This window comes from Camelina sativa, chromosome 14 (assembly GCF_030686135.1).
Source record: "Camelina sativa cultivar CO46 ecotype springtype chromosome 14, ASM3068613v1".
NCBI lineage: Eukaryota > Viridiplantae > Streptophyta > Magnoliopsida > Brassicales > Brassicaceae > Camelina > Camelina sativa.
Window position 1 is genome coordinate 12,187,764 of NC_141893.1, and position 21,110 is coordinate 12,208,873.

Genomic DNA, 21,110 nt, shown 5'->3' on the forward strand with positions numbered 1-21,110 from the left:
CAGATTCTAATTAAAAAAACTTCCATAACAATGCTAAAAAAAAAAATTATTCAAAAGATACTGTATATATTACTTCAATGATTTTTTAAATCAATTATATTGAACATAATAATAAGTAAATTAAAACTAAATTAAATAAAATACATAGTACAATGAAAATGAATTGGTGATTGGGATTTCCCAACTTCCTATGACTTGCTTAGTTCAGACTTCAGCACACATGTATGTAACACTTGGAATTACAATGTGTCGCGCTATGGCCTCATTTGTACATCATGATTTCATAAGATCTTTTACAACTGTTGATTCCTTGAAAGTCTTGCGTGCACATCTATCACATTTTTGGAACCACTTTGCACATTTTCTAATCGATTTGTTTATTACAAACCTTCACCTACATGTATTATTTGTTTAAGCTTTGAACCTTATATAGTTGAAAACTATATAAGATTGCTCGGTGAAAAGAAAAATAAATAGCTACCAAAGTAATAAAACCATATCCATATCGGTTTAAGTTAATCCCTTAACATCATCATAACATCATCACCTACTAATTAACATCAAACCAAACGATTACCATATAATTCTAAGCAAATGGAGAATCATAATTCACAACATAGACACTAGTCTTCCAGCTCGATCTCCATGTACTTTCCAGAAAACATTGATGGCCTTATCAACCGTTTCAGCATCAACAGCAATAGCTCCAAAGATTGCCCTAAAGCCAGTACAAAGAATAGCCGAGTTCGACGCATCTGTCTTAGGGGAAACCCTGATTATTTTCCCCAAACCCAACCGTCCTCCGTCAAGAGCACACGAGGACTCCACATTTGAAACCTGTGCTACCAAACGGCTCAGAGCTTTCGAGGAGGCATCGATATCTTCGGTGAGATAGCGAAGAGAGACAGAAGTTTCAATGATATGGGTTCCAAAGATACTCAAGGCTTTGTTGTTCTCTTGAGAGAAAGAAGCATGAGTCATAGCACGGCGTAGAAGGTTGGTGTTGTTAAACTTGTAGCTACACCCAAAATAAGAAAGGTCACAACTTTTAGACTATAGATTCTCATGTGCCTAATTCAACTTGATTCATCACATCAAAAGAGTTATCTAATCTTATACAAATGACCTTCTTAATATCCTTAATTATAATCCTCTAGTTCACATTTAGGCACAGATCAATAACAACAATACGAAAAACATTCAACAGAGAAGAAGTGGTTTTTAGTAAGAGTACCCAATTTGAGCTTGCAACGTTGCAAGATCAGAAGAGAATGATTGGATCCTGAGATTGGTCGCGCGTACCTGCTAGAGAGGATCCGAAGTAAGAAGAAACGATTTGGTTTCTCCGATTTGGATAACCCAAAATAAGAATACCTAGGGTTTTAGAGAAGTACAGAGATGGAGCTACCTGAGAAAACGAGGAGGAGAAGGAGATCCCGATAACGACGAGAACAAGTAGTAGAGTGAAACGATGAGTCACCACCATAGCTGATCAAACCTTTGTGTTCTTCTTCTTCTTCTTCACTTGATTTCACCACCCCTTCTGTAAGATGCGCTCTCTCCGAGACTTGGGATTGTATCAAAAGTGAGACAGGTTTACTCACAATTGCACATTTAATCTCGGTTTGATTTGGTTTGGTTCGGTTTATCCGGATTAGAAACATCCCTCAGAATTGACTGTAGTAATACAGTATGATACAGTTTTCTAACAAGTCTTAAATCTCAACTAGAAAAAACATGTTTTATGATGATGAGTGAGATGAGGAGATGAGGAGATGAGGAGATGAGGAGAGAATGAGAATCTTCTTATTATCAATATCATAAATCTAAAAATGAAGGAACACAATGGATCACCAGATTCTTTATGTACACTTAATTTTAAAGGTCTGGGGATCTCTCTCTCTCACTCTCCCTTCTGTACACCCGTGTTTGTGTTTCAGGGTGAAATCATATCAAGTACTCGTTGTACACTAAGAAAGCTGCTTCTGGATAATCCTTTGGGAGGCTATTTATATGGAGGTAAAACCGAAGGAGATCCTCTTTAGTGACCGTCTCTGGATCCACAACATCTTCATCGCATGTCAGCACCCACAGGTCCTCTGAGTTCACTCTCTTGATGCTTCCTCGACAGAAGGGGCATGACTCCGACTTTGTGTTCCAGTTACGGTAACATTTGATGCACATGGCATGGCAACAGTTGGGCAACACCATCTTCGTGCATGGCTCTAAGCATATCCCGCATTCGTCTTCTCTTTCCAAGTCAATGCTATTCATGAATCTGCTGCCTTCAATGTCATACTGCTGCTTTTTGGTTATGGCTTTTGGATTCGGATACCACATGCTTTCTTCTGGTAAGTCAGCAAAGTTGATATGGAGTCGCTCAAGTGACGGTAATATAACACCTGCACTTAGGCAAAACCCTGTTATAAGATTAAGCCAGTAATAAAAAAAAACACAAAATCGCATCAAGCGGGCTTCTTGGTCTTACCGTAAAACTCCCTAATGGTAGCTTTCCTTCCGTACCTGGATAGATTCCACCGCCCATCAGGCCGTACCTGTACAAGACAAAGAAGACACCTATAAAACAAACAAGCCAAGAGGAAAGGGGGAAAAACTATCAGGGAATCTACCAATCTACACACACACACACACACAGGTAAGTCGTGTAAACAGAGGACTGTATATATGGTAACAACCTTGTATATGAGTATGTGGAAGAAATCAAAATATCTTGGAAGCAAACATGAGAAATCCATCCATTGTAGCAGGAATATGAAGAATGGAGCCAAATTGCTACACACCAATTTCATCTGCAGACGCACACCGCTCTTTCCCATTGGAATCTCAGCCGCCCTGATTCAATTTTTAGACAAATCAAGTTACTTTACTAATCCTTCTAACCACATAGAGTCATTCATAGACCCACTTCCTTCAAACAACATTAAGCATCAAGTCAACACCACACAAATACCAATTTTGAGACTAATCAGTTCCTATCCTTTCTAATTCACATACTCATTTCTTCAAACAACATATGCATCGAAGACCACACCACACAGACAGATACCAATTCTGAGACTAATCAGTTCCTATCCTTCTAATCACATAACCAATTTCTTCAGACAACATATGCATCAAAACCACATCACATAAATACCAATTTTGAGACTAATCAGTTCCTATCCTTCTAGGACAACATATGCATCAAAACCACAGCACACAGACAGATACTAATTCTGAGTCTAAACAGTTATTATCCTTCTAATCACATAAACCATTTCTGTAAAGTTTCGATTTTTCTGTAAAAATCTAACTTCGTGAACTAAAAGACTGAGAATTTACTTTTGGGGGATATGCATCCTAAGTGGGTTACGGCTAATTCAATCCCATAATTCCTCAAATCATGTTAAAACTGGTAATCAAAACCCTAAACCCAGAAAAATCAGATAAGCAACTTATTAAAAAAGAAAAAAAACAAAACCCAGAAAGGAAGCCAGATGATGGATGATGACTCACAGTCCATTGGCGTGCTCAATATCAGCCTCGAGAATCTTCAAAGAGTCTCTGTAAGAAGACTTGCTCAACTGATAATACATCTCTCTCTATCTCGAGATTATTACAGATGAACAAGGCAACACACAAAACGAACAGAAAGAGAAGAGAAGAGAATCCAAAGTTTGGGTCTTGAAACAGGACAAAACCCTCTTAATAAAGAGAGCCCGATGATGAATCAAAAATACAAACAACGAAACAGACACAGAGACGTCTGCTTTTCTCCACGTCTATCTCTTCTAATATACTATCTCTTCGGTTTTGTTTTGCTTCCTTATAAAAAATTTCAGAACAAAAGGAAAAATAAAAAAGCGACTTTTCGCTTTGAGATATTTTTGAGAGCCTCAAGAAACAAAAAGAGAGAAAAAGGAAAAATGAAAAAGAAAAAAAAAAAATACACAGAGACAGAATCTTATCTCTCTCTCTCTTTTTCTTCCACAACTTTTTTTTTAATTTTGGTGTTCTGTTTCAAAGATCATAATAATGACACGAGAAATTGAAATGTGTGGAATGGATTATGATGATGATGATGATGAGTGAGTTATAAAAAATGAGAAATAGGTTCTTGTCCTTATCTATAAAACATTATATGCTATCTGTTGGCGGGTCTACGTTACCAAAATTGATTCTTTTAATCCAACTTTCTTACTTAAGTATTTAAAAAAAAAAATTCTAATAAGTCTTCAAAATATTTGTGACCTGTCAGAGCCAGCATTATTTCCAATTACATTAATGTTCATGAGTTCATCATGAAACAACAATTATGGAAGATTCTTTTTCATAATCAAAATTTCTATATTATTACTAATTTTTGTATCATCTCCTTTTTAAGAATTTTAAGTAATCCCTTTAGACTAATACTTTCTTTGTATCAAAAATAAAAAGCCACTTTTTGGGTTCATTGCTGATTTACAAAAATTTAATTACTCCATAACAAAAAGTATATAAATTCAAAGTATCTACATTTTCATTATTAAAATAAAAAAAAAAGATTTAGAACACAATATTATCAAACATTACAAATAAACCGTGACGGAAACTAAAACACAGTTGTTGTTTTTTCGTTAATATAAAACGACTTTATTTTAGATCATGAATAATAAAGGTTTAGTTTACTAATGGTACAATGATATTGTTAATCACGAGATTGCCATACTATTATTGAGGTTGATGGCGTTGATTTTTTTTTTTTTTTTTGTTATAGATGATTTCTATTTGAAGACTCATTCACATTGGATAATTCCTAATTTTAACATTTCAAAGGCAGAGAATAGTAGTATAATTTACAAAATAATTGTCCCACGGACAAATTTCACGAGTCACCACAGTCAACAACGTTAACAAGCATTTAAGAACATTAATCTATTAACACTCCTAATTAGCAATTGTCCTTTTAACATTTTTCAGAAGTTTGTACGTTTTCTATTGAGTATAGTGGATAACCCCATATTAATTAATCCCATTGAATAATAATCAAATATCAGATGTAATGTAATCCAATGAACGTGACGTGACGTTGATCGTGTTCGAGCGCTGAGTGAGATACGTAACCCAACAAAAGACCCCTACGTTTTGGTTAAACTATACTTTTGATTTGAATCATTACGATCTTCTCTCGCGTAACTAACAAAATATTAATCTCGCTAGAATCTTTCTCTGCAGCCTTCAAAGTTTTCAGGAGAACAATAAATAAATTTTAGGTGTAATATTCATTTGCAAGTGGCAACTAGCTAGGAGATGAATTCAACACCCATGGTGCCAACAAAATATTATTTAATTATGTATGAGTTCTATACCAATAAATAACGTTTACTACTCCTTCCGTTTCTTAATATAGAATGTTTTAGAGGTTTTTTTGTTTCATAATATAAGATATTTTGAAATTTCTAGGTAACTTTTAAATTACTTTTATATTTTTTTATTATTTATTTTATGCATTCTTATTTATGATTGGTTAAACTTTTTTTAAATGGTCATTTTTTAATTTGCGTACTTTCACTCAAAACATCTTATATCTTAAAACGGAGGGAGTATATTGCTAGGACGATTTCTAACTATATAGATCTGTTTTTATCAGAGCTCCATTTTGGGCATTAAATGAAAAGAACTATGCCTACTCTTGGATGTTCAGGAAGATTCTCAAGCTCTGTCCTAAAGCTCTAAATTTTCTCAGCATCAATATAGGAAAAAGAGACTCTACTTTTTTCTGGTGGGATCCTTGGACTCCCTATGGATCCCTTTACCACTTTCTTGGTACGGAAGATCCCACTCGCTTAGGGATCCCTCTATTCTCAGTGGTGGGTGACTTGTGGAACGGTGATGGTTGGTCTCTCCCTCATGCTAGAACGGATAAACAAGGTCTCCTACTTTCCTTCATCTCTACAATTACTTTATCCAATTCCACCGACACTCCAGTGTAGAAAATTGAGGGGATGGCTTTCAGGTCGTTCTCTTCAAAAGCAGTTTGGAATTCAGTGAGGGTGAAGAACCTAGAAAAGGCTTGGGCTCCTCTTGTTTGGCACAAAGCAGCCATTCCTCGTCATGCTACCACTACATGGCTGTTTGTGCTTAATCGAAACCCTACACTTGATCGCATGTCTAAGTGGGGTTTGGATATAGAATTGGTCTGTCTCCTCTGTGGCTTGTCTCATGAATCTCGAAACCATATCTATTTTTGAGTGTCCCTTCTCAGATCAGGTTTGAATCTCGATAGTTCAGAGACTTAATATCTCTTCTCCTCCTCTCCAATGGGATCAAGTTCTTCTATGGCTCCCAAATGCAGTTGGGTCATCGCTTACCAAACTTGCTCTTCTATAAGGCTGGCAAGGCTCCATCTATGAAATATGGCGGGAGAGAAATAGACGTTTTCATGATGGCCTCACCCTTCCTCCGCTCAAAGTTGCAGAGTTTGTCCTCTCCACTATCATTTACAAGTGTAAAGCTCTCCACCAATTGGGTTGTAAACGTGGTAATCTCCTTCTTCAACGTTGGAACTCTTCCACGTAGGTATTGTTCATCAAATTCTTGGTATTGCTAATCTGTTCTTCCTGGTTTTCTCTTCTACCACTTGTTGGTTTACTATCTCGCTGTATCGGGTTCTAGTTTGTTTCTCTGTAACATTTTCAATTTCTATTAATTCAATGAAAGCCCTTTCACAAAAAAAAAAAAAAAATCTGTTTTTATCAATAAAAGCCTTATTTGTTTAATATAAATTCGAAATTACAACGTAAGATTTGTGTAACCATAATACATGGACATTTAGGTTCAAGTTCAATCGGTAAAAAAAACATAATCGTAGAATCGCATAAAAAAAAGAAGGAAGGAATGAGGAGGTTCATTGGTACTTAAAGAGTCGGACTCGGTGGATGCGGGTGGGGGATAAGAATACAAAGTATTTTCAAGCCCAAACCAAGCAGAGACGAGCTCATAATAGGATTGTCGGTCTCTTTGACAAACATGATGTCTGGTCTATGGAGGATGTTGCAATCTGTGATACAGCGATAACATACTTTGAGGAACTATTTTCCTCGATATGTCCGGCCAATTTTGAGGACGCTCTACGGGAAGTGAACACAGTTATTACAGAGGCAGATAATGCCCGTTTGACGGCCCCTGCCATGGAGGACGAGGTAAGACGGGCTTTATTTATGATGCATCCAGACAAAGCTCCGGGGCTCGATGGAATGACAGCCTTGTTCTTTCAAAAGGCATGGAGAGTTGTTAAGGATGATCTGGTGTCTTTGGTTAATCAGTTTTTTGGGGAGGGTGTTTTCGACAGACGGTTAAATCAAACGCATATTTACCTCATCCCGAAGGTGGCAAAACCAACCCGGATGACGGAGTTGCGTCCTATTAGTTTGTGTAATGTGGGATACAAGGTCTTGTCAAAAGTTTTGTGTAACCGGCTTAAGGTGATTTTACCTAGTCTAATCTCGGAAACTCAATCAGCGTTCGTACCTGGACGTTTCATCTCGGACAACATCCTCATAGCTTAAGAGATGTTTCCTGTAAAGGGAATTTTATGGCTATTAAGACGTATATGAGTAAGGCATATGATAGGGTTGAGTGGGATTTCGTGGCGGCGTTACTGCGGAAGATGGGGTTTGCGGAGATATGGATTTCATGGATCATGTTTTGTGTCACATCGGTGGAGTACAAGGTCCTTATTAACGGCCAACCTAATGGTCAGATTATCCCGGAGAGGGGTTTACGGCAGGGTGATCCACTATCTTCTTACTTGTTTATTTTATGTATGGAGGTTCTGATTGTTAATATTCAAAAGGTGGAGGCCGATAAGCGATTTACAGGCATTAAGGTGGCCAATAAGTGTCCGCCAATAACGCATTTGTTGTTTGCGGATGATAGTATCTTCTTTTGCAAGGCGGATAAGGAACAATGTGGTATGATTTTGGATATCCTCAAGCAATATGAGGGAGTTTCGGGGCAACAGATAAATTTCACGAAATCTTCGATCCAGTTTGGTCATACTGTTAACGACCGGGTCCGGTCGGAGATGCAGCGGGTCCTTGGGATAACAAACTTGGGTGGTATGGGGTCGTAATTAGGGATTCCTGAGAGTTTGGGAGGATCCAAAACGAAGATTTTTTCTTATGTCCGAGACCAGCTGCAGAGCCGGACAACGGGCTGGTCGGCCAAATTATTGTCCAAAGGGGGTAAGGAGGTGATGATCAAGTCTGTTGCGACGGCTGTCCCTACATTTGTGATGTCTTGTTATCGTTTGCCAAAAACAATAACATCCAAGCTTACTAGTGCAGTGGCGAAGTTTTGGTGGAGTTCTCATGGTCAGTCTGGGGGTATGCATTGGATTGTCTGGGAGAAGCTTTGCTGTAGCAAGCAGATGGGTGGTCTGGGCTTCAGGAATGTTGATGATTTTAACACGGTTTTGTTGGCTAAACAATTATGGCGACTGATTGAGGTTCCGGACTCACTGTTTGCCAGGGTTTTCAAAAGTCGGTATTACCGGAATTCCAATCCTTTGGACCCAATACGGTCCTATTCTCCTTCCTATGGGTGGAGAAGTATCGTATCTGCTCGATCTTTGGTAAACAAAGGACTCATTAAACGGGTTGGCTCAGGCGACATCATTTCTGTATGGACTGATCCCTGGGTTCCAGATCAATTCCCAAGACCAGCTTTAAGTAACGGTCCGTTTAAGGACCCAACTCTCCGTTTGACTCAGTTCATGGATACTCACACGAATACTTGGCTTAGAGATCGGATCGTTGAGCATTTCGATCTTGTGGATGTCGCCTTGATAGCGGTTATTCCCTTTAGCAGTCTCCCGATGGCAGACTCTTTAGGGTGGCATTTTACAAAATCTGGTAAATATTCGGTTAAGTCAGAGTATGCAATGGCACGTCTGGGTGTTCCTAACACTTTCCAGGCTTGTGGGTGTGGTCCAGAGATTACCCCTCTTCTTGCTAAGGTTTGGCAGGTTACTTGTCCACCAAAAATTAAACATTTCATGTGGCAAGTTTTAACGGGCAGTATTTCGGTGTGTGCTAATTTGCGACGGTGGGGCATAGCCTGTGATGTTGGATGTATGAGGTGTGGGGCAGATGTGGAGACTATTAATCATGCTATTTTCGTGTGTCCGCCAGCCCGCCAGGTATGGGCTTTGTCCCATGTACCTGTGGGGCCTCAACACTTTCCGACGGACTCTATTTATGCTAATGTAGATCAATTTCTGGGTTCTACGAATCCGGGTTCTCAGATAGAGATTTTCCCCTGGCTAATGTGGTATATATGGAAAGCGAGGAATGCTTGTGTGTTTGAGAATCAGACGGAACGACCGGGTGACATTGTGCGTGTAGCGCAAGGGGAAGCGTCCTCTTGGCTAAAAGCACAGGTGGAAGACGAGGGTGAGGAGGTTATCTCCTCCCTTGTGGTTCCTACTTCTCGGTTACAAGGGCGTCTCTCCCCCCTTCCACTGGTTTACTCCGGTTATTGATGCTTTGTTGATGGCTCTTGGAAAGAGACCGATGTTTTTGCAGGTGCAGGATGGTTTTGTACTTCTTCGCAAGGATCGTCACCTTTTCTAGGAGCTACCAATTACTGGCGCAGTCTATCTCCGTTACATGCCGAAGTAGAAGCTTTCAGTTGGCGATGCGGTGCATCATTAGCCACGATTTCCGCGATGTGGCTTTCGTTACGGACAGCTTGGATCTGGTGAAGATGGTGTCTTCCCCTCATGACTGGCCGGCCTTTGCAACTTATTTGGATGGAATCAAGATGGATCGAGAGGAGTTTTCTTCTTTCTCTTTATTTCATATTTCTCGTATGCAAATACTAAAGCGGATTCTTTGGCACGCCAAGCGCGCTTATCTCTGCATCTTGTTTTGTTTGTAAACAATTTTCCTTCAAATTGGCTCATTTGAGCTGATTCTTTTGTTGAAAAAAAAAAGAAAGAAAAAAAAGAAAAGAAGGTAGAAAAAAAAATGGAATACCTTATGAATATTAATAATGTCAATAATAATTAATAAGATAATCGTTTCCACAATATACTAGTATTATTATTGTTGTTAGTTGTAATTGGTCGTAATGATCATATTAATTTAAAGTAGATGAACAGCCCACATTTATTAAGTTAAAATTTTGGAATTTGGAATAATTCATGACCCTAATATTCAATTTAAAAATAGCAATGAATGAATTTAAAGTTCTACCTAATTGTTCCATTGACTTGAAAAGAGGAATCCGTCGAGCAAAAGCATACTACAAAATAAAAAATGTTACAAATCGCAATACATAAATATATATATAAACTCGCATAGTTAAATCGAGCCGAATAGATAAATTTAGCTAAATATAATAGTCAAACGTTTACGGTAAGGACTAATTAAGGAGATGTTGAGGACCATCGACCACCAACCCCAACTAGTTTAATGATGATGTTGGGATTTGATTGGTAGCTCCTCTAACTTTGACATTTCATTAGAGTTAAAATGTCAATAATAAACTTCAATATCAAAAGTAAGACTTTATAAATTGTTGGTAACCATTATGATCATAATCAACTACAAAATGCTTAATTAGTTTTGTTAATTAAAGAACAAAAAAAAAAGGATCAAGTAATTAAGTTGTTCACTAACCAAACTCGGTTTTTGTTTGGATTGGCATCTGTACGTCGATTGAATAGAACTTGTTTGTCCTAATCCCTAAAGTCATTTCGTGTACATGATTGTTTTACAATAGATCGAGATAAAGGAAGAAAAAAGAGTTTCTTGCGGGAAAAGGTCTACTGTGGAAGCTGCTTAGCTCACTTGCAGCAAACTCACATGTTCATCAAGGTATTAGTCTTCACCTAACGTTAGTATAAAACTGGGTTAAACCAAAACCCCATATCAAGTTTCATAATGTTGACAAAACATTCTAGATATCAAGTCTCCAAAACCAAATCTTTGTACCAATTACAAAGTTTTTGTAACTTCCTTGTTCACGTGGGTCTCTAATCACCATGAGGTGTGTTGTTTGAGAGTCTCCTTTATCTTTTACTTATATAATCCTAACGACGAAACATGAGTCTTCTCATATCCATTATAAGTGGTTTCAAAACAAGAATGGAGCGTAAGATCACGGTGACTTCTCAGGAACTCGTCAAGCCCTCATCTCTAAACCTTAATCATCTTCCTTGCCATCATCTTTCTTTCCTTGATCAACTTGCTCCTCCCATTTTCATGCCTTTCCTTTTCTTTTACCACAACAAGACCAATCTCTCAACCAATGAACGAAGTGATCAGATCAAGAGTTCCTTGTCAGAAATATTGAATCTCTTCTACCCCTTGGCAGGGCGCATTAGAAATTCCGGAGATGTTGTTTTGTGCAACGATATGGGTGTGTCTTTCGTCGAAGCCAAAGCCGATTTCAACATGTCACAGATTTTAGAAAACCCTAATTCCAATGAACTTAACAAGCTTCATCCATTCGAATTCCATGAAGTGAGTGACGTGCTTCTCACGGTACAGCTCACTTTTTTTCAATGCGGCGGCTTAGCACTCGGTATAGGCCTTTCCCATAAACTCTGCGATGCCTTGTCTGGTCTCATCTTCATCAAAAGCTGGGCAGATTTGGCTCGTGGAGACACTGGAATCGTTACTCCTTCTTTCGATCTGGCCAAGATGTTTCCTCCGTGTGACATAGAAAATTTAAACATGGCTACAGGTATCACAAAGGAAAACATAGTAACCAAACGCTTCGTGTTCTTGAAATCCTCTGTTGAGTCTTTAAGAGAAAGATTCAGTGGAAACAAGGAGATTCAGGCGACACGTGTTGAGGCCTTATCGGTATTCATATGGAGCCGTTTCATGGCATCAACAAACCAAGATGACAAAACCGGAAAGATCTATACAATGATTCATCCGGTGAACTTGCGTAGACAAGCAGATCCAGTTATACCAGACAACATGTTTGGAAACATCATGAGATTCTCAGTTACTATCCCTAAGATGACAATCAATGAAGATGATGAAGCACAGCCTTCTCTTGTGGAGCAAATGAGAGAAGAGATTAGAAAGATAGATGCAGTGTACGTGAAGAAACTTCAAGAAGACAGCAGAGGACACCTCGAGTTTCTAAACAAACAAGCTTCAGGTTTCGTCAACGGTGAGATTGTGTCGTTCAGCTTCACGAGCCTATGCAAATTCCCGGTTTATGAAGCAGATTTCGGATGGGGGAAACCTTTGTGGGTTGCCTCTGCAAGGATGAGCTACAAAAATCTGGTAGCTTTCATTGATACTAAGGAAGGTGATAGCATAGAAGCTTGGATCAACCTTGACCAGAACGATATGTCTAGATTTGAAGCCGATGAGGAGTTGCTTCAGTATGTATCTTCAAACCCAAGTGTGATTGCCTCTGCCTCTTGAGATACATGCATGAAATCTATAAGTCATTTCCCGTGAGTTTGAGTTTGGTTTTCTTTTAACTTTTTGTCTATTAAATTTCATTCTCTTGTGCTCAAAATGGATTCTATTTAGTATTTATACTCTTTGCCCTGAAAAAAGCCTCTGGATGTGTTTGGGCTGAATCTAGTTTGATGTTGGGTGATTCATAATTCATTTGTTATGCTTTTTAATCTTACTTGAAAGTTATGATTTGCTTAGATCGATATATATACTCTTAAGAGTGTGATTAAAGACTATTGAGTTTATGCTTTTTTGGTATGTTTTTATTAACTCTAATGAACTAATTGTGAAAGCATATATAGAGCCTGTTCGTTAAGTTGCCGCAGCAATCACATCCTGCGACTAAAAAAATAAAGGTTGTCGGAGTTTAAATCTTTGCAATGAATCGCTCCTTCTGTTTAAACAAGTCACCGCTTCTGTTAAAACAAGTCGCAGCGGCAGTTAAGACTATCGCCTGTTTTTCATGGCGAGACATGATATACCGGAAATCTCCGTAAAAGTAGACGCAGCGGCAATTTTCACATTTATTTGGCCATAGTGACATTAAAATTTTGGCCGCCGGAAGGAGACGCAGCGGCAACATAACAAACATGCTAGGATTAGAGTTAATTTTGACTTTCTTGACTCGTTTCCTCCTTTGATCTTATAAGACTTTTAATGTGTTCTAATGACCTTTTCCTTTAATTCATTCTTTTGCAACTAATTAACAACATTTGTGTCCCCTTATTATATATTTTTTTTAATTTGATGACATGCACATAATGGTTGTTTGAGAACATAGTCCCTAGTAAGAAAAAACTAAACTTGTTCTTATTTAAGAAGCAACACAACTTTTAAAATCTCTCAAAAGAAATACGCAATGTGTTTTTTTTTCTTATCTAGATTAAAACAGGGGGATTCAGGGAAGCTGATTCAAGAAGCTCTTGATCACATTCGAACAACGACATGTGTTCTTCCGTAAGAGTGATCCAAGCTTCAATCCCTTCTCCATCTTTGGTATCAATCAACAACATCAAGTTCTTGAAATTAGAAGTGCCTCTTCCTGTCACCCAAACTGGCTTTCCCCATCCGAAATCTGCCTCATACATACCGAGCTTACACCAGCTATTACTCATCCACAAGTCCACCTCAGTTCCTCTTCCATGTACTTTCCCTATCTCTCCCAAAAGCTCAAAAATCTTCGACGAGGATTTCGACATCTCCTTGCAGTTCAAGCTGAAGATTTCCTTTGCACGTCTTAGCTCGCCAACCACATCTTGAATTTTTTCTGTCTTAGCTTCTTCTTTCTTGAGAATCATGAGGGAAAGCATATTCCCAATTGTGTTGTCACACAAAGAATTTACCTTACCTCGTAGGTTCACTAGTATTTGCAGCACCGAAGTTCTTGGTGTTGGAGAACTTAATCTTGAAGCCTTAGTAACACATCTCCAGAAAAGAGCTGTGACTGCTTCAACACGGGTTGGATTCTTGACAAGGTTGCTTGAAGCTTTGGCTCTTAGTTTCTTGATGTTTGAAGCATCGAACACGAACCTCTTAGTTACACAATTCATCTCTTCAACCTCGACTTTACGGTTCATCGGTTTTGATGGAAGTTCATCAATAGGTAGAGGAAATAACTCTGAAGCGATGAAACTAGGAATCAATGTAATACCTAAACCTCTTGACGACTCAGCCCATCCTCTGATGAACATCGCTAAAGAGGTTGCATCAGTGATTTTATGAGAAGTGCATATTGTGATAACCAATCCTCCGCAGCTGAAGAAATTGGCTTGGATTAGCAACACAGGCCATGTAAGAGCTTCTCTTGACCTAGCTTCAACAGGAACGAGTGGTTCCAATGATTCAGGAACAGAGTATTTGAGAAACTCCGAGAGAAGATGGTCCACTCGAGCTTCTATAAACACAGCTCCTTCATCATTACATTCCACAAAAGTTCCCATGATTTTTCCGGCGAGAGGGTAGAAGAATGGTAAAGTTTGAGACAGAGATTTCTTGAGCTTCAAGGATGTCTCCTCTGTTGAAAAACCTAGAAGGTTTTGAGGATCCGCTGCGTAAAAGAGAAGTGCACCTGTGTACATGGGTGAGCTGAGGATATCAAGAAGAGAGAGATTGAGAATTCTTTTATCATTTGGAGTTGGAGAAGTGGGTTTGATTATATTTCTTGCTATGATCTCAACTTTTTTCTCCATTGTTACATTCAAAATATTTCTCGACTTCCCCGTAAAATCTCTTAAAATCACTTCAGTGAAGATTCTTAGTGGGTATTGCTACAGATTCCTTCATCACAAAAGACAAGTCATAGTATTTATCATTAACTCATTGTCATCATCAACATAATCATTATTATTATTATTATTATTATTAGATTATATATTCATATTATACGTTACTATGGGGGGGGGGGGGGGGGGGGACCAAGAGTTCAAGATTCTTACTCGTCAGGAGACAAAATGTTCTTGAAACTCTTGTCTTAGCATATGTTGATGATGAGTTTTCTCTGTCATTTTAGATGTTGCAAATGAAAAAGACGAAAATTTATTTTATATGCCCACATACAATAGGAGTAAAGAATTCATTGTACACCGTTTGAATTTATTGATATTAAATTTTCATGACCAGCAAAAAGAAAAAGAAACATTTCGTACGAATTAATTAAATTATTCATGCAACGTAAGCATCCTCGCGCGTTTGATAAAGAACCAAAGCGACGGATTAACACAATCATCCGCAATCAAAACCAAGTAACCAACAACGTTTCTAATTAAACTTTAAAGATTTTTTTAACATTAGACGACTCAGAAGAATGGGTACAAGAGAGAAGCAGAAGTAGTTAAATGGATTAATAACCACAAGGAACAAATGAATCAATAAAACCCCTTTGTAGCTATATAAACAATATTTAATTAAACCTATAGATTTACTTATCAGATTTTTTGCCAAGTTTCATCCATTTGAAGGCAAGTATGGCCTTCCCGATATTGCTTTTGCTTCCATCTTCCTTCTTCTTTTTCTTCTTATCATCTTCGTTATTGGAGGAGGGTCAGAGTTGTAATACCATTGATCAGCCCATGATAGTCCCGAATCCATCTTTTGTCTCTCACAAAAAAAATATTTTTTTTTGTTGAATGGAAAAGGTTTAGAAAGAATTATGAGGTGAAAAGAAAGATTTTGTTTTACTTATTCTAGACAGTATTGGTTTGACACAATATTTGTCTATAAGTTTCTTGGTTGCTTATTTTTGGGGTTTCTCTGTTTTTAGTTTATCCCTTTGGTAGGACAAAGAATCAATTATTGTGTAACCTTCGACAAGAAAGGAGAATTACACGTACACATTCAAATAAAATTACAACGAGAGCCCTTATTATTAACCTGAAACACTTGATTGTTTTAGTAGTCAAAATTGTATTCTAAAATCAAATCATCATTTGTTTCAATTTATAGATTTTTTTTTTATTTTCTTATTTATTTTTGAAAAATATCACGAGGTGCAAGTGACCTTCTAAGCATAATAAATAGAGAGATACGTCCGTTTCATTGTAGCCTTGTGACTCTTTTCTACGTACTCCTAACTTTCATGGTATCTATAGCTTAAAAAAGGTTGAGTTGATCGACATTGTTAATATTGTGTTTAATATGAAAAAAAATCAGGACATATATAAATAGATGATGTAGATCCGTTAATATATATACGAGTTTATGCTAGTCTTAACGTAAGATTTAGTGTATCTGTTCTTGGGATTATTATGGATAACATAACATAAACGTTTTGATTCTCTCAAAACGACATCAATATTATCCAGATGCAAATTAATGTTTTATTGTATCTAGTCAACAAAAAGATACCGTTTTTATCTGATCTTGATATGTTACCATTAAAAAAAAAAAAAAAAAAAAAAAAAGTTACTTTTTGTGTCGGTCAACTCAAAATAGCTGTTAAAACAGAAGAAATCTTTATTTTTGTCAAAAAAAATAATTTAATTAAAAAGCGAATTACTCGTTAGATCAGGTGACCCTGAAAAAAAAGAAAAAAAATGAAAAAAGACACCCACACAAGCGAAGCACGAAACGGCTTTGAGCAAATGTTGCCTTATGCCACGGGTTTAAAAGACCACAACAAACTAACTAACAAACAAACATTCCCTTCAATTTTGGAAACGTTTTAGAATCTCATAATCTATATATATTTGCTTATTACACTCTTCCATATAAACTAATAAATCGTTGAATAATCAATTAAGATAATATCAGGATCAAGAATCTTGATCCTCTCTTAAATAACGCTATCCTCTCTTAAATAACGCTCCCATCTTCTTCCTCCCTTTGAAAACTTCTCTCTCTCTCTCTCTCACAAAAACCTAACAGAAGAATCTCTCGAGAATCAGAAAAAAAATGGGTAATAATGAGTTGTCAGCGAGTGAGAAAGCCGCGGCTAAGCAGAAGAACGTCGACGATTGGTTACCGATCACATCCTCCAGAAACGCCAAGTGGTGGTACTCTGCTTTTCACAATGTTACAGCCATGGTTGGTGCTGGTGTTCTCAGCTTGCCTTACGCCATGTCCAATCTCGGATGGTACTATATCTTATTCTCCATCTATTTATATATATTATTTTTTTTAATCCATGAGATCTGATCTATGTATATACAGGGGACCTGGAGTGACGTTGATGGTTCTGTCATGGGTGATAACTTTGTACACGCTGTGGCAAATGGTGGAGATGCATGAGATTGTTCCAGGGAAGAGGCTTGATAGATACCACGAGCTTGGCCAAGAAGCTTTTGGCGAGAAGCTTGGCCTTTGGATCGTTGTGCCGCAGCAGCTTATCGTGGAGGTTGGTGTAGACATCGTTTATATGGTCACCGGAGGACATTCTCTCAAGAAAGTTCATCAACTACTCTGCACTGATTGCAAAGACATCAGAACTACTTTTTGGATCATGATCTTTGCGTCTATCCATTTCGTTATCTCTCACCTTCCCAATTTTAACTCCATTTCCGTCATCTCACTCGCCGCTGCTGTTATGTCCTTAACGTAAAATCTCTTCAACACACACACACACACACATATATATATATGATCGGTTCAACCTAGAGCGTGCCTTGTGGTTCAAGGCTGTTGTTGTGGGTTCTAGTTTCTAATATCTCTTTGTGATGTATTTTTTTTTACAGTTACTCAACAATTGCTTGGGCTGCATCGGTGCACAAAGGGGTTCAGCCAGATGTTGACTATACAGCTAGAGCCTCGACCGATGCTGGCAGAGTATTCAACTTCTTGAGTGCGTTGGGAGATGTGGCTTTTGCCTATGCAGGTCACAACGTTGTGTTGGAAATCCAGGCCACGATCCCTTCGACTCCGGAGGTGCCATCCAAGATCCCAATGTGGAGAGGAGTTGTTGTAGCCTACATTATAGTCGCCATCTGCTACTTCCCTGTAGCATTCGTCGGCTTTTATATATTTGGAAACAGCGTTGATGACAACATTCTCCTCACTTTGGAGAAGCCTGTCTGGCTTGTCGCTATGGCTAACCTGTTTGTGGTTATCCACGTTATTGGAAGCTACCAGGTCTTCTTCCACATTCCAGTATTTATTTATTATTGATTGAATCATAGATTTATCTCATGACTCATGAGTATTGACACTCCCTATATATGTGCATTCAGATATTTGCAATGCCGGTGTTTGACATGCTTGAAACCGTTTTGGTCAAAAAGATGGATTTCACTCCTTCCTTCAAGCTCCGCTTCATCACCCGAAGCCTTTACGTCGGTAAGAAAGCCACTCCTCAATTCTATACATTGAACTTCATTCTCATAAACATTCATTTGATTTTATCCTCACATTGGTCTATTATATATGCAGCTTTTACGATGATTGTTGCGATATGCGTCCCGTTTTTTGGTGGACTACTCGGCTTTTTTGGAGGATTCGCCTTCGCCCCAACAACTTACTACGTACGCCTAGTCCAACTAATCACTCATTCATTCATTCATTTGCCCCCAAATGAATTAGAGTTGTGATTTATCTTAATTTGTCATTGCAGCTTCCATGCATTATTTGGCTAATTCTCAAGAAACCAAAGAAGTTTGGTCTATCTTGGACAATTAATTGGGTATGGTACTTTTACTAATGATCCATATATATATAGCTCTTGGTTTACTTGTATACTAATGGATTTTTTGTTCTTGTTCTTGTTGTGTGACAAATGAATAATGCAGTTCTGCATCGTAGTAGGAGTTCTTTTGACGATCCTAGCCCCAATTGGTGGACTCAGAACCATCATTGTCAACGCCAGTACCTACAAGTTCTTCTCATAGATCGATCAGTACTTGTTGTGTACCACAAACAAACAAAGGAATAAAATCACGGCATGTCTAATTTTATGGGACTGTCCATTGAAGTAATCTTAAGTTTCTCATTGTAGTTAAAGATGCATGATTTTGTTATGTTTGGTTTCGTTTGATGTTAAACTCTTTTATATAAATCTCCATATATATATATATATATATATTGCTTCTTCTAAAGTTGTGATTTCGTAATTTATTTATGCAAGAACGTGCACGGGAATTAGATGACACGTCTAGATCCAATGTTACCATGGCCAGTAACGTAGTAGAGATATTTGTTTCTTTCCAGCCAAGCATTCATGGTTCACGGGAAGTATATATTTTGGCTTAATTACCAAAAATATCTTGATTTTATACCATGTTTTTGTTGATACATACTACTGTTGCTTGTGAAGTTGTGAATACCACATGCATGTAGCCTTTGTAGAGGAGCTTACGAGTTACGTCTAAAACGGCAGACCAAGAACAAAACGTCCTTCCATCAAATTCTATCTGATAGAGAAATCGGCAACTTTGCCATTTTGGCTAAGCGAAGTAAATATTTGTTATTGCGTGGACAAAACCTAAATCGACCCCAAAAAAAAAAAAAGGAAAAGCATCAGCGCCGCTCTCGCTTCCGGCGAAATTTGGAACAAGGAGAGAAGATGATGGCCGTACCAGAGGATAAGGAGACGATGGTGGCCGTGACAGAGGAGAGGGAGAAGACCAAACGGAGGAAAAATTATAGGGTTAAGAAAGAATCCCAAGTAATACTTTTTCATCATCTACTCGTAATTTTATCTTTGCTTGTCACACAATCCTCTCATCCTGATCCGATCTTTCTTCTCGCTTAATTCTAGTGTTCCATCTTTCGAAGACGAGGACCAATCCGTTTTGGACTTGAAATCATCTGTAATGAGTATTCTGAGCCTTGTACTCGCTTAGTCACCCTTTATGCTAGGCTCGGCCTTCATCGTTACAATTTGCTCCAGGTGATTATCACTCGCGGCTTTCTTTCTTATAAATTTGTCTATGTATTGTTTCTTATTAATTATTCAATCTCGATTTGCTTTAATTTCTTGATGAAAATTAGGGGAAAAACTTACAGCTCAGTAGCGTAATGAAATACAACCAGTCCACGCATTCTTCTGCTTGCCCTTACGACATAACTTTGGAAGCCATGAATGATCTCGCGCTTTTACCTTTTCAAACTACTGTTTATGAAACATCGTATGGTAAATTTGCTGTGTGGTGCAGTTTTGCTAGACCTCTAGGTAAATTTACAAAGAGACTTTGTGTTGGTGGTTATATACAACAACCAAGTCTCACTTTAACATTGCTGATTCTATTTTTTGTACAGGGGAAACCAAGAGACTCAGCAGCAGCAGCTCGTATAAAAACTTCTTCCTCATGGATACCATGCCTGAGTGGCCACCAGAGGATCCTTTTGAACATTCAGACCGATATTACGTGGTAAGCTCATGATCAACTTTCACACGTTTGCCGTGAGTTTTTGCTTTTTGCTCATGATCAAACTAGTAGTTACTTAGTAGTAATGTTTTCTTCTTCTTTTTTTTTTTGCAGCTGAATGAATCAGAGCTGCAAGACGATATTGACTGCCTTCGTCTCTACTTGGAACTTGCAGTTGCCACGACTAATAGGGGCACCATTATGGATCATGATCTGTCCAACTTGCAGATTGTCCAAGTGGCTAAAGATACTACTCCCCAGGATGTGGATCCGGTATTCAACGGCAAAAATGTTGCGATTTTCTACATAAGGTACAAGGACTCATGCGAGGCTCGAGTTGGTAAGGATGTTGATCGCGTAGCTATTGTCAGAAGAGCCTTCTATGAGAAGCGGGGATGCTTCGCTCTTGTGGGCAAGACTCTGAGTTTAGGAATTATACCTACAAAAGGGTAAGAAGCAGAGTGAACAACTTATGCTTAGCCTACGTCTCAAACGGCAGCTTGTTATGTAGTCCTAGGCGACTCAAGGTATAGAAATATAATGGCGTTAATTGGCCTGTATCGTGGTCTTCACAAGGCAAAATTGAAAATCCACATTGGATCACTATAGACCCAAAAGTTAATTAAAACATTTGAATTTTACGTGGGGTTGCTTTTGGATTGTTTTTTGGGTACAATTTGTGTGGGTTTTGGTTGTGCTTGAGCAATTTAACATAGGGGAATGATAGGTAGACATTCTTTTCCCCCCTTCCACACTTATGCGTTCCTTATTAGTGCTGGTTTTGTTTTAAGATACATACTGGAGAAGTTTAGATGATAAATAAAGTAACACTTTATGAACAAAG

At 38.1% G+C, this 21,110-nt stretch overlaps 4 protein-coding genes and 3 pseudogenes across 7 annotated transcripts; 3 read left to right on the forward strand and 4 right to left on the reverse strand.

Annotated features, from left to right (window-relative positions):
• Positions 1 to 486: 486 nt before the first annotated feature.
• On the reverse strand, positions 487 to 1,755 carry LOC104741319 (protein NUCLEAR FUSION DEFECTIVE 2). 2 transcript variants are annotated; one of them, XM_010462155.3, is made up of 3 exons: positions 1,409 to 1,755; positions 1,235 to 1,302; positions 487 to 1,018 (listed from the first exon to the last, which is right to left on the reverse strand). In XM_010462155.3, the coding sequence occupies exons 1-3, from the start codon at positions 1,484 to 1,486 to the stop codon at positions 610 to 612; spliced, it is 555 nt and encodes a 184-aa protein (XP_010460457.1). In that variant the 5' UTR covers positions 1,487 to 1,755; the 3' UTR covers positions 487 to 609. The 2 variants fall into 2 exon arrangements, with proteins under 2 accessions (XP_010460457.1, XP_010460456.1); XM_010462154.3 differs by having other exon boundaries at positions 1,235 to 1,305.
• Positions 1,756 to 1,784: 29 nt separating this feature from the next.
• Positions 1,785 to 4,156, reverse strand: LOC104741320 (E3 ubiquitin-protein ligase AIRP2). Its single transcript, XM_010462156.3, has 4 exons — positions 3,517 to 4,156; positions 2,697 to 2,853; positions 2,489 to 2,555; positions 1,785 to 2,402 (listed from the first exon to the last, which is right to left on the reverse strand). The coding sequence occupies exons 1-4, from the start codon at positions 3,594 to 3,596 to the stop codon at positions 1,948 to 1,950; spliced, it is 759 nt and encodes a 252-aa protein (XP_010460458.1). The 5' UTR covers positions 3,597 to 4,156; the 3' UTR covers positions 1,785 to 1,947.
• A 6,621-nt stretch (positions 4,157 to 10,777) lies between these two features.
• Positions 10,778 to 12,670, forward strand: LOC109128615 (limonoid 21-O-acetyltransferse-like). Its single transcript, XM_019235377.2, has one exon. It carries the CDS (start codon positions 11,091 to 11,093, stop codon positions 12,432 to 12,434), a length of 1,344 nt encoding a protein of 447 aa, XP_019090922.2. The 5' UTR covers positions 10,778 to 11,090; the 3' UTR covers positions 12,435 to 12,670.
• A 494-nt stretch (positions 12,671 to 13,164) lies between these two features.
• On the reverse strand, positions 13,165 to 15,661 carry LOC104741323 (BAHD acyltransferase At5g47980 pseudogene; annotated as a pseudogene). The gene is made up of 2 exons (XR_015579416.1): positions 14,909 to 15,661; positions 13,165 to 14,750 (listed from the first exon to the last, which is right to left on the reverse strand). The product of XR_015579416.1 is annotated as a BAHD acyltransferase At5g47980 pseudogene (transcript).
• On the reverse strand, positions 15,216 to 15,560 carry LOC147928100 (uncharacterized; annotated as a pseudogene).
• Positions 15,662 to 16,604: 943 nt separating the features above from the next.
• On the forward strand, positions 16,605 to 18,994 carry LOC104776759 (lysine histidine transporter 2). The gene is made up of 7 exons (XM_010500879.3): positions 16,605 to 17,044; positions 17,121 to 17,504; positions 17,642 to 18,035; positions 18,134 to 18,239; positions 18,333 to 18,424; positions 18,514 to 18,582; positions 18,689 to 18,994. Exons 1-7 carry the CDS (start codon positions 16,863 to 16,865, stop codon positions 18,785 to 18,787), a joined length of 1,326 nt encoding a protein of 441 aa, XP_010499181.2. The 5' UTR covers positions 16,605 to 16,862; the 3' UTR covers positions 18,788 to 18,994.
• Positions 18,995 to 18,999: 5 nt separating this feature from the next.
• Positions 19,000 to 20,927, forward strand: LOC104743553 (UPF0725 protein At3g25080-like; annotated as a pseudogene). Its single transcript, XR_015580566.1, has 5 exons — positions 19,000 to 19,563; positions 19,657 to 19,788; positions 19,890 to 20,070; positions 20,157 to 20,269; positions 20,381 to 20,927. The product of XR_015580566.1 is annotated as a UPF0725 protein At3g25080-like (transcript).
• Positions 20,928 to 21,110: the final 183 nt, after the last annotated feature.

Excerpts from the sequence above, each read along its gene's own strand:
- LOC104741320 (XM_010462156.3), bottom strand. The coding sequence starts at position 3,596 with ATGTATTATCAGTTGAGCAAGTCTTCTTACAGAGACTCTTTGAAGATT. Across the intron at positions 2,854-3,516 it reads ATTGAGCACGCCAATGGACT|GGCGGCTGAGATTCCAATGG; the intron begins GTGAGTCATCAT and ends AAATTGAATCAG. Across the intron at positions 2,403-2,488 it reads TACCATTAGGGAGTTTTACG|GTGTTATATTACCGTCACTT; the intron begins GTAAGACCAAGA and ends GCCTAAGTGCAG.
- LOC104741319 (XM_010462154.3), bottom strand. The coding sequence starts at position 1,486 with ATGGTGGTGACTCATCGTTTCACTCTACTACTTGTTCTCGTCGTTATC. Across the intron at positions 1,306-1,408 it reads TCTCCTCCTCGTTTTCTCAG|CAGGTACGCGCGACCAATCT; the intron begins GTAGCTCCATCT and ends GATCCTCTCTAG. Across the intron at positions 1,019-1,234 it reads ACGTTGCAAGCTCAAATTGG|CTACAAGTTTAACAACACCA; the intron begins GTACTCTTACTA and ends TTTTGGGTGTAG.
- LOC104776759 (XM_010500879.3), top strand. The coding sequence starts at position 16,863 with ATGGGTAATAATGAGTTGTCAGCGAGTGAGAAAGCCGCGGCTAAGCAG. Across the intron at positions 17,505-17,641 it reads GCTGCTGTTATGTCCTTAAC|TTACTCAACAATTGCTTGGG; the intron begins GTAAAATCTCTT and ends TTTTTTTTACAG. Across the intron at positions 18,240-18,332 it reads CACCCGAAGCCTTTACGTCG|CTTTTACGATGATTGTTGCG; the intron begins GTAAGAAAGCCA and ends TTATATATGCAG.
- LOC109128615 (XM_019235377.2), top strand. The coding sequence starts at position 11,091 with ATGAGTCTTCTCATATCCATTATAAGTGGTTTCAAAACAAGAATGGAG.